The following is a 12,468-nucleotide window of genomic DNA, read 5'->3' as shown; positions in this document are numbered from 1 at the left end:
TTTAAAAAAACTAAAAAGGAACTGGATCTGTAAAGCCCTCTACAGACCTGACCTGGAAAAATGCTCCAAACCGGAAAAACTCCATCCAGGCTTGGGCCGGAGAACCCCCCACAGGGACCGGTGAAACTCCACCAGAAGACCGAGAAACCCCTCCAGAAGGACCTGGTGAAACCCCTCCAGAAGGACTGGTGAAACTCCCCCAAAGGCCCTTTGGAGAAATCCTCCAAAAGGGACGGAAACCCACCAAAAGGGCTGGTGAAACCCCTCCAGAAGGACCGGGTAAACCCCATCAAAGGACGGGTGACTCCTCCAAAGGCTGGAAAACCCCCTTCAAAGGGACCGGGTGAAACTCCACTAGAAAAAATGATGAAACCCCTTTTCGAAGGACCTGGTGAAATCCTCCGAAGGCCCGGACCTGGAAAACTCCACCTAAAGGGACCGGAAAAAACCCCTCCAAAAGGGACGGGAGAAACTCCCCCAGAAGGACCTGGAGAAACTCCCCAGAAGGAGGAGAAACTCCCCCAGAAGGCCTGGAAAACTCCTCCAAAAAGGACCGGGGAAAACCCCACCAAAGGACCTGGAGAAAACTCCACCAAAGGGCCGGAAACTCCCCCGAAGGCCCTGGAGAAACCCCACCAAAAGGACCGGGGAACCCACCAAAAGGGGACCGGGCCCGGGAAAAACCCCTCCAAAGGACCGGAAAGAAACCCCCCCAAAGGACTGGAGAATCCTCCAAAAGACCTGGAGAAACTCCCCCAGAAGGACTGGAAAACCCCCCGAAACAGGGAAACTCCCCCAAAAGGACCTGGCCCGGAAAACCCCCCCTGAAGGACCGGAAAACTCCCCAAAGGCCCGGAAAACCCCTCCGAACCGGGGAAAACTCCACCAAAGGCCCGGGAAAACTCCCCCAAAGGGACTGGTAAACTCAACCGAACCGGGAGAAACCCCCAAAGGACCTGGACCTGGAGAAATCCCCAAAGCCCGGCCCGGGAGAAACTCCAAAAGGGCCCTGGAAAAACTCCCCCAAAGGCCGGAAAATCAAAAGGCCCTGGAGAATCCCCAAAGGACCTTTTTAAACTCCTCCAAAGGACCGGGAGAACTCCCCCAGAAGGGACCGGGAGAAACCCCCCAAAGGACCTGGAGAAACCCCTCCAGAAGGACCTGGAAAAAACTCCAGAAGGACCGGAAAACCCCACCAGAAGCCCTGGAAAAAACCCACCGAAAACCGGGAGAAACTCCTCCAAAAGGACCTGGAGAAACCCCCCAAAAGGACCGGGAGAAACTCCACCAAGGCCTGGAAAAACCCCCTCCAGAAACCGGAGAAACTCCCCCAAAAGGGACCTGGCGGGTGAAACCCCCAGAAGGACCGGAGAAACTCTCCAAAAGGACCAAAACTCCACCAGAAGGCCGGAAAAACCCACCAAAGGCCTGGGAGAAACCCACCAGAAGGCCGGGGAAAAAATCCCCAAAGGACCAGACCGGGAAAATCCTCCAAAGGCCCTGGAGAAACCCCTTTCCCAAAAGGACCGGGGAAAAACTTTCCAGAAGGACCTGATAACACTCCGAAGAACCGTGGATGGTCGACCCCAGAGGGACCTGTAAAACCTTCCGTAGGCCCCAACCGGGAGTAGGTGAGTAGGCCATGACTCGGCTTATGGTTTGATTTTTTGCTTACTGTTGCGATCAGCCTACATCTTTTTACAGCACTGTACGGGGTTTCAGCAGAAAAGGGCCTAAAAGAAACTTTTTTTTTTAAAATTCTTAAATCTCCGTTCTGAGCGATTTGTTTTTGTTAGACCTGCAGTAGTTGTACGTCAGACATCAGGAAAAACCCCATTGGTTCCATTTAGGGTTTGGTAGTATTTTCCGGGTGTAGGAAAAAAAGGAAAATTTTACAAAAATGGGGCCTTTTTTTCTTTTTTTTGGGGCTGTACAAGCGTGGTTAAAGTGTCCTTTATCTAAAAATATATCAAAAATACCATAAATTTTATTTTTTTTTTTAATTTATTCATTTACCATTAAAACCGTTTAGTTTGTTTGGTCCTTTTTTTTTTTCCTTTAAATTCAAAGGGGTTTTGTCATAAGGTTTTCGAAAAAGTCCTTTAGCCACAGGTCTTTTGCCGCAATAGTCCAACCAGCGGGGGAAGCGGGGGACCAGACAGGATGGGATCTAAACAAAACAATACTTTGGCAGGTTTGCAGAAAAGGGCCCGAATTTTGGGGGGAAATCCAACCAAGGGAACAGCCCGGGACCCGAAGTCGCAGAAAATTGACCAAAAGTTATTATTTGGGCGACTAGTGCGTAGCAAACGATTTGCAGTTTCGGGTCCTGGGCCAGAACCCGGGAAGTGTACGTGAAAAAAAATTTAGCCTCCCCGCCGGACGGGGTCGAAAAAGAAGAACTCAAACGGGGGACAAAATGGGGGGTAATGGCACACTGCTTGTAGCAGGGCCCATGATACCAGTTCCGAACAAAGCTTTGCCCCCAAGAAAAACGTACCTTTCATCCTTCTCTCTACACATTCCCAAAACCCCTTTAAACAAAAACAATTAAATTTTCTTACTACTGAAATTTTAAACGGGGGAAGCTTGCCAAAATTCTGAAAGCAGAGTGTCTTTTTTCCCTGGGAAAAAACATAAATTTTTTTTTCTTGTTATAAAACCAATGTGCATCCTGAAACATAAAAAAAATCAGTGAAACCCCACCACCAACACTTGACGCCTACACAATTTTTTATCTCAAAATTTATAAAAAAAATCATTACTACCCGAAATTCTGGGCGAAAAAATAATTTTAAAAAAGCCTTCTTTACCAAAATCTGTTAAAAATAAGCATACAGAACCCCACACGTACAACCATCATAAAAAGGGGGAAAAGGCAAATCACCCGAACCCCCGAGATTCCGATTTGCTAACTTTATTTTTGTCATTGGGTCTTAATTTGCGCTTACTAGTTTTGGTTCTTAAAAAATTTTATAATATCGTTATTGCATTTTAAAAAAATTTGCTGCCATTAACATTTTTTTTTCCCCCCCGACTTGGGGAAAACGAAACCCCCCGGGGAGTTGGCAGTTTTCTGCTTTCCTAAAAAATAAAATAGAATCTAGACCCAACAACGGGGTAGCAGGGGCAAAAACCGAGGGGGACAATTTAGACGCCCCAATGAAAAATAAATTTAAAAGGGGAAATTGCACTAAACAGGACCTTTCTAATAACAAAAACAGGGAGGGGCTCACCCTGAACAAAGCAGCAAATTAAGAAACCATACGTGAATGAAAGTGGGGTCATACAATCCCTGCAAAGAAGATTACCCCAAAATAAGGGGTTAGGGGCCTCCCCCCTTGCTATAGGCAGGCTTTGGGGTTTCTTAAAAGCATAGCAAGTTTTACCTAAAATTATAAAAATTTCTATTTACCACCTCCCCCCTCCCCCCCCCCTCACGGCAAAATTTTTTCACAATAATACTTTGTACATAAATAAAAAACGTTAATACCTTTAGGGGAAATAACATCTGACCGCCTTTTCAACCAAAAAAAAAATATACCTAATTGAACATAGACCTGCACAGATTTTTTGCAAAAAAACATGAAAAACAAAATTTTCAAACCTGGAGCCCAAAACAAAAAAGGGCCCAAAAACAGAAAAAAGGAGAAAGGGGAAAAAAAGTAAATAATTTTAATTTTTTAAAACTATAAGGAAAAGGACCGGATCTGGAAAAATCCCGAAACCGGAAACCCACAACAGGGGGTGGACCTGGTGAAAATCCTCCAGAAGGCCTGGTGAAAAATCTCCGAAGGACTGGTGAAACTCTCCCGAAGGGCCCGGGAAACCCCCAAAGGACCCGGGAAACTCCCCCAGAAGACCGGGGGGAAACTCCCCAAAGGCCTGGTAACACCCCAAAGGCCTGATAAATCCCCCAGAAGGGCCTGGTGAAAAACTCCTCCAAAGGGGTTGGTGAAAAACCCCCCAGAGGGCCTGGACCTGGAGAAACTGCCCAAAGGGCCTGGCCTTGAAAACTCCCCCAGAAGGCCTGGAAAACTCCCCCAGAAGGCCCTGGAGAAATTCCTCCGAAGAACGGGAAAAATTTCCCCCAGAAGGCCGGGAAAACCCTCCAAAGGCCGGAAAAACCCCTCCAAAGGACTGGGAAACTCCCCAAGGCCGGGACCGGGAGAAACCCTCCAAAGACCTGGTGAAACCCCTTTCGGAAGGCCTGGAGAAACCTCCAAAAGGACCGGAAAAACTCCCGAAGGGCCCCGGAGAACCCCTCCAGAAGGACCTGGAGAAACTCTCCAGAAGGCCCGAGAAACCCCCAAAGGACCGGACCGGAAAAACCCTCCAGAAGGCCCTGGTAAAATTTTTTTCAAAGGACCTGGAGAAACTCCCCAAAAGGGATGGTAAAACCCTCCAAAGGACCTGGAGAAAATTTCCAAAGGACCGGACCTGAAAACCCAAGGGGGACCTGTAAACCTTCTCCTAGGGCCAGAGCCTGGAGTAGGTAGTAGTGCATGACATCAGGCTTATGTTTGATTTCTTTGTTTACTTTTGGGCGATCAGCCTACTCTTTTACACCCTGCTACTGTTCGGCAGTAAGTCAAAAAAAAAAAACTTTTTATTTTTAAATTTTTAAAATCCCCGTTCTGTATGCGTATTTATTTTGTTACCTGCAGTTTTTGTACGTCAACATCAGGATTAACACCCTTTTGGTTTCCTATTTAGGGGTTTATGTGTATTTTCCAGGTAGGAAATTTAAGGTTTATCTCAAAAAAATTTGCTTTTTTCTTTTTTTTTTGTGGGCTGTACAAGTTTGGGGTTTGAAAATGTGTCCTTTTATCATTAAATATTATATACACAATTAGCATATATTTATATTTTTTTTTTATTATTTTTAGTTAGTTTCCCATTAAAACTCGTTTTTTAGTGTCTTAAATGGTCCTTTTTTTAGTGCCCCAAATTTCAAATGTGGTTTGGTATAATGGTTTTCGAAGAACCCTTTTAGTTTTCAGCAGGTCCTTTTTGCACATTACGCCCCCAAGAGCCATGCTTGCGGTAAGCTTGGGACAGACGGTTTTGAGATCTTTAGAAACAAAAAAAATACATTCACCTTGCAGACTTAATGGGCCCCCATTTTCGGGGAAAAAAATCACTTCCAAGGAATTAAACAGCACGACCTCTAAAGCAAAAAGAAAAATTTGCACACATTTATGTGTTGTGGCGATCAGGTCGTTATGAAAATTCGTTTTGCAGATTCAGTCAGGCCAAACCATGAATTTGCTAGTAGGAAACAAAGTGTGGGCCTCCCCGTCCTGCTTGCTGAAATAAAAAGATATTTTAAAACAGGAAAAAATGGGTTGGGTAATATTCCACTTGCTATGTGGGCGGGTCCCATGATACCCATTCCAGAAAAAACAGTCCCTTTCTTTCCTTTCTCTACTCCCAAAATTCCCTAAACCCCTATACAAACAAAAATTATATTTCTTACTATTTGAACTTTAAACATTTTAAATGTTTTCCCAAGAAGTTCTTAAAATAGAGTGTTTTTCCCTTAGGGCTAAAATCTTTAAACTGTTTTTCCCTTGTTAAAAAAACCAAGGTTTCATCCTGAAAACAAAAGAAAAGGAAAAAAACCACACACACCACCATTTGCACGCACGTAACAATTTTTTATTAAAAATTTATAATAAAAATCATTACTATTAATTCTGGCAGGAAAAGAATTCTAAAATGACCTTCTTTCCCCAACACGTGTTAACAATAAGCATACAGAACCTCACTGTCACCAACACTAAAGGGGAAAACGGGAAAACTCACCCTGAACCCCGGGATCTCCATTTGCAAATTTTATTTTGTCACTTCTTTTTAAATATTTGCGCTTACTTTGTTTCGGTCTAAAATTTTATATAATATTGTTATTGCATTTTAAAAAATTTGCTGCCATTAACTTTTTTCCCCCCACAAATTGGGAAAATGGGAACCCCCGGGAGATTGGCAGTTTCGCTTTCCAAAATATAAATAAAATTCAACCCCAACACGTCAGGATACAGGCTTTGAAAACCCAAGGGACTGTGGTACCATCATTAGACGCCGAATAATAAGTAGATATATCAAGGGAAAAATTGTCATCTTAAACAAAATTGCCTTTTCAAACCCTCCCAAAAATCAGTATGTGGTATACTCTGAAACAAGCGCAGTTTATCTAAATAATGTCCTTATACAGGGAAGTGTAATTGGGGTTCGCTATACCATTCCTTGCATAAAGATAGATGCTACAGCCAAAAGGGGAAGGGGGTTAGGGCCCCTTCCCTCCACTTTCTATTGCGGGGTCTCTGGTTATTTTTAATAGCAAGCAAGTTTTTCCTAAAAATTTTAAAAACTTTCTATTCTTTCCATCCTCCCCCTCCCCCACCCACTCACGGCAATTTTGTTTTCAAAATCTAATCTTTGTAACAAATAAACACGTTACATTTTTAGGGAAAAATGGAGCATCTGTTGCGCTGCATTTTTGCAAACCAAAAAAATATACTAATCTTTGAAAAACCTACTACAGATTTGTTGCAAAAAATTAAAAATACAAAATTTAAAACCGTATATCCCAAAAAAAAGGTCCAAAATGGCAGAAAGTAATTAGTTAAATTTTTCAAAAAATGAAAAATAAGTAAAAAAATTTTTTTAATTTTTAAAAACTATAAGGCTGGTTTGGGTAAGCCCCTCTAACGGACCGGGACCGGGGAAAAAATGCTCCAGCCCCTGGAAAAACCCATCAACGGGGTTTGGCCCCTGGAGAAACTCCCCAAAAGGACCGGGAAACTCCACCAAAGGGACCGATGAAACTCTCCAGAAGGACCTGGTAAACTCCCCAAAGGACCTGGTAACTCCCCAAAGGGACCTGGTGAAACCCCCCCAAAAGGGCCCGGGGAAAAATCCCCCAAAGGACTACCGGAAAACCCCCCAGAAGGCCGGGAAAAAACTCCCCAAAGGGCCCGGGGATCTGGAGAACTCCCCGAAGGACTGGCCCTGGAAAAAAACCCCCCAAAAGGGGGCCTGGCCCGGAAAACTCCCCAAAAGGACCTGGAGAAATCCCCCGAAGGACCGGAGAAACTCCTCCAAAAAGGGATTTGGAAAAAACTCCCCCCAAAGGCCGGGGAAAAATTTCCCTCCTGAAGGACCGGAGAAACTCCCAGAAGGCCCTGGAAAACTCCTCCAGGGGACCTGGAAAAACCCTCCAGAAGTCCCGGGACCTGGAGAAAACTCCCCCAGGAAGGCCCTGATGAAAAACTCCAAAGGACCTGGAAAAATCCCCCCAAAGGACCGGGTAAAACTCCTCCAAGGCCTGGTGAAACCCCTCCAAAGGACCTGGGAAATCCCCAAGGCCGGAGAAACTCCCCCAAGGAGGAAAAACCCTCCAAAGGACCGGAGAAACTCCTCCAGAAGGACCGGCCCGGAGAAACTCCCCAGAAGGCCCGGGAAAAACTCCTCCAAAGGACCGGACCTGGGAACTCCCCCAAGGACCTGGTGAAACTCCACCAGAAGGACTGGTGAAACTCCTCCAAAGGGCCCTGGACCTAAAGAAACTCCAAAAGGGCCCTGGAGAACTCCGAGGGACCGTAAAACCTTCTCCTAAAGGGGGCCAACCCTGGAGTAGTGGGTGGGGCCCTGACTAGGTTTTATGGTTTATTTTTTGCTTACTGCTGGCGATCACCTACATCTCTTTACAGCCTGTACTTTTCGCAGATAAACTCAAAAAAAAAACTTTTTTATTTAAATTTAAAATCTCCGTTCGTTGGTACTGTTTTTGTTAGACCGCAGTAGTTTAGTGCAAAAATCGGTTTAAACACCCATTGGTTCCCTAGTTTAGTGGTTTTTGATGTAGTTTTTCAGGTGGAGGGAAATTAAGGTAAAAATAAATTCCCTTTTTTTTTTCTTTTTTTTTGGGGCTGTACTAATTTTTGTTTGAAAAGTGTTTTTATCATCTAAAATAAAAAAATACCAAATACGCATATAATTTATAGTTTTTTTTTTTTTTTGTTCTTTTTCCCTTTTTCCCGTTTTTGTTCTTGAATGTGTCCTTTTTTTAGTGCCCTGATTTAAAATGTGGTTTTTTAATGTTTTGAAGAAGCCTTAGTTTCCGGGTCCTTTTGCCACATATAGTCAAGACCCATGCTGCCGGGAAAGTTTAGGCCCAGACAGGTATTGAGATTTTTAAAAACAAAAATTAATCAGTTCCTGTTTCAGCTTAATGGGGCCGATATTCAGGGAAAGACTAAATTTCCAAAGGTAATTCAACGCACTGACCCGAAGCAGAAATAAATTTGCACACAGTTTGTAGTGGGGGCGACTAAATGGCCATTATGCAATTCGACTTGCGTATGAGGCCCCACCCGCCTGACTTGCTCGTAAAAAGGTGTATTTAAACCAAGGAAAAGGGTTTGTGGTAATAGTGTCACATTGCTATGTAGGGGGGGTCCCCCCATGATATCCTTTTCCGAAACTAAGTTTTCCCTCCAAAGAAAAACAGCCCCTTCATTCCGTTTTTAAAATCACTTCCCAATCCCCTACCAAACAAGCATTTTTGTTTCCTACTTGCGTTTTAAACACTGTTAATGCTTTGCTAAAAATTCTGTATATGCAGAGTGCCATTTTTTTGCCTGGGGGGCAAAATACTTAAAACTGTTTTTTGCTTTATATAAAACCAATTCATCTCTCAATTTTAAAACCTATCAGCACTGCTTAAAACAAAGAACTTAAGTTAGGTCAAATAAAAGTACGGAAAATAAATCTTTACTACTACCATACCGTGGCGGGAATAGTTCCAAAAAAAATTAAAAGAGAAATTTGTTAATTTAAAAAATGAATATCAGTAAAACATTTTCTAAAACATCTTTTTAAAAAGGCCCGAGAAACAAAAACAACGGTTCTGGACCCGACGAAACTACTCCCCGGGCTGGGCCGATGAAAATACCAAGAAGAACCTGGAGAAATACCCAAAAGGACCAGTAACCAAATATCCACGGAACCGGAGAAACTCTCCAGAAAACCCGGAGAAAAAGAACCCGAAGAAACCCGGGAAATACCCAAAACCTGGGAATACTCCCAAAAGGGCGGAAAACCCTCCGAAGGCCGGGGAAAAAACTCCAAGGGCCGGAGAAAAATTCTCCAGAAAAACCGGAGAAACTCCTCCAAAGGGGAGAAACCTCCAAGGACTGGGGAACTCCCCCAGAAAGGGCCGGGAAACTCCCCCAAAGGACCCGGAGAAATCCTCCAGAAGGCCGGGAAACCCTCCAGAAGGCCTGGGGAAAATCCTCCCGAAGGGCCCGGAAAACCCCCCAAAAGGGCCGGAAAAATACTCCCGAAGGCCTGGGGCTGAAGTGTCGGCCGGTACGTACGCAGGGTGTCAGAAAACTGTCAGTGCTTATCATCTAAAAGCCTTGCTTTTGTCCCAAACCCCCTGTAAAAAAGTACTAAAAATAAATAAAGAAAACAAAAATTTTCCGACTTTTTTTTTCAAATTAAAGTAATTTAAAAAGTAAAAAGAAAGGCGATGCAAGACCAAATTTTTGAATTTTTACTGACACACGCCCCCAAAACCCACACACCACACACACACAACCCCCCACAACCACACCAAAAAAAAACCCCACGCACACACACACACAACACACACACCACACACACACACCACCTTATACTATGTAACATTTTTAATTTTTAAAACATTTATTTTATTTACATCTATATCTCTAAAAAACCCACAAGCATACTAGTCTTTTTTAACACACACTCACAACAAACACAACACCCACACCACGCACACCACACACTCTATAATATGTGAACATTATGTTAAAAAATTTTTCTTGTTTTAACATTATTCTTTAAAAAAACACAAAACATATATCTTTATCACACACACTCACACACAACCACACACCAACAACAACACACACACCCACACACCCCCACACACACACACAACACACAACAAGTGAATGTACATACATCTTTAATATGATTATAACTATCAAATTTTCTTAAAACCCCGCTCCCCTTTAAATTTTCTTTGGTGAAAAAGTACCATGAGAGGGAGGGCCCTTCCCCCGGCCAGATCCTTGATGCCAAGGGTCTCCCAAAAGGGCCCGGATAAACCCATGGATGCCCGGGGAGGTGCGTCCCCCGCCCGGGGGTTTTTTACTGTTTTTAATAGGGTCGAAATGTATATATAAATGATATTTTGTGTGTGGTTGTTTTGTGTGTGTGTTGTTGTGTGTGTGTGTGTGTGTGTGTGTGTTGGGTGTTTGTGTGTTGGGGTGTGGTATTTGTGTGTTTGTGTGTGTTATGTATTTTAAAATATACATATGTATATATACATATAATTTAAAAATAAAATATAATATATGTTACATAACACGCACACACATATAATTTGTATATTAGTTAGTGTGTGCGTGTGTGTATTATATATATATATATATATATATTATAATTAATATATATATATTTATTAATATAATTTTATATAGGGATAATTTTTATATTGTTAAAGTACATAAAAACTATATACACAATAATGTTGCGTGTGTATGTATTGTGTGTGTTTGTGTGTGTAGGGGTTTTAAAATATAGTATTTACTATTTGGTATCAAACACAAACAAAAACGGTATGCTCATGTTGAGCACCGTGGGCCTCTCCACCCTCCTTGCCCTAAACCGACTACGCTTTTTTCCATTATTTCCATCGACAGCCCCCAAATACTTTGATATTGTCGTTTACTTTTCTTTGGGTTTTTTTTCTTCCCTGTTTTCCCATACCATCCCTGTCCCAAAATTTTTCTCAAAAATTTTTCTTCTCATTACATGACCAAAACTTTAATTTTTTCTTTTTCAAGATGCCCAAAGTCGGTCTTTACAATTTTTTTTTTCTCAACTTCAATTTTTTCTTCTCGTCCAGTAATCGAGACCCCGTCTGTAACACCACTTTTAAAAAATTTGATCTTTTTCTTGTTATCTCTTCAAACCCCAACACTCAGAACCAAGATGCAATTGGGGAAAAATAATGGTTCAATAACCCCAGCTTTTTCCAAGGTAATGCTTTGGTTTTCCAGAGTTATTGAACAATTTTGGGGCTTTTGGCAAGGGGAATTCTTCTTTTTTTTCTCCGGTGAAATTCATATTTTTTATTAAAACAGCCCAAGATAAGTAACTCTTTCAATTTTCCACAATCTTCCATTTTTGTAAAATTTCATATTGTTCTTTCCCGGTTTTTCTTGAATCTCATGATCTTGTTTTCTTTGGATTAAGAAACAAGCCAGCCTTTTCGCTTGCTTCTCTAACTATATATGGTGATACATGATGTATATATTATATATATATATATATAAAATATATATATATATTATATATATATTATATATATATATAAACACGTTTCCCATTGTTTTACATGCAATGAATGTGACAAAAGCTTTTATGAGCTTTCTAGCCTTTCCAGCTTTTGCTAAAAATGCAACACTGCTATTTAATGTTTAACTAATAGAGGAATCTATGAAGATATATGAACATTCTTTTGTTAGTTTTCTAATTTATTTCATAATCTCGTTGAAAGCATTTACATAGACAATGAAATAAAAAAGAGTATGAACTCACACACATTATATTAATGCCTAACTTGTAATCTCGGTTAAACAAGCACGCACACCCCACACACAACCACACACACACACACACACACACACACACACACACCCACACACACAACAAAACACACACACACAAAACACACACACCACACCCAGTATATAAAAGTACACCTTTTTTTTTTTTTTTTTTACATTATTGCCGGGTGTAAATTGCATATGTATATTGCTTATTACTGCATATTGACTATAATTCATAAAATCTTAATAACGTTTTGAAATTTCAGTATGGATTCCTCTCGCTTTTGGCCAAAAGTCTAAGTCTAGCCTTATCATGAAGAATATAACCAGAGATACCAACTTCAAAGGTTACAGTTTTGAATATAATTTTGCTTGTGTTTTACCTAGTTTATCATGAGTTAAATTCTTAATTGTGTTGGTCATCGCTTATCATGAATTTATCATCGCTACCAGAGACTCTCCTGTAGAAGGTCCAGGGAAGATACGCCAGGAGATACTCCCAGAGGATACTCCTGAGGATACGCCAGAAGATCCCCCTCCAGAGGATACTCCTGAGATACGCCAGGAGATACTCCTGGGTACTCCTGAGGATACCCAGGAGATACTCCCGAGGATACGCCAAAATACTCCTGAGGATACGCCAGAAGATTTCTCCAGAGGATACTCCAGAGGATACTCCGAGGATACTCCTGAGGATACTCCCGAGGGTACCCCCGAAGATACTCCGGAGATACTCCTGAGGGTACTCCAAGGATACTCCAGAGGATACTCCTGAGGATACGCCAAAGATACCAGGAGATACTCCAGAGGGTAAATCCTG

At 42.0% G+C, this 12,468-nt stretch overlaps 1 protein-coding gene across 1 annotated transcript; it reads left to right on the top strand.

The window, feature by feature from the left end:
* The first annotated feature begins 60 nt into the window (after positions 1-60).
* On the top strand, positions 61-1,602 carry LOC119572088 (basic salivary proline-rich protein 2-like). The gene is made up of 3 exons (XM_037919086.1): positions 61-188; positions 231-808; positions 851-1,602. Exons 1-3 carry the CDS (start codon positions 61-63, stop codon positions 1,600-1,602), a joined length of 1,458 nt encoding a protein of 485 aa, XP_037775014.1.
* Positions 1,603-12,468: the final 10,866 nt, after the last annotated feature.

This window comes from Penaeus monodon, unplaced genomic scaffold (genome assembly GCF_015228065.2).
Source record: "Penaeus monodon isolate SGIC_2016 unplaced genomic scaffold, NSTDA_Pmon_1 PmonScaffold_9571, whole genome shotgun sequence".
NCBI lineage: Eukaryota > Metazoa > Arthropoda > Malacostraca > Decapoda > Penaeidae > Penaeus > Penaeus monodon.
The sequence above is the reverse complement of the archived record's forward strand: the minus strand, read 5'-3'. Positions and strand labels throughout refer to the sequence as shown.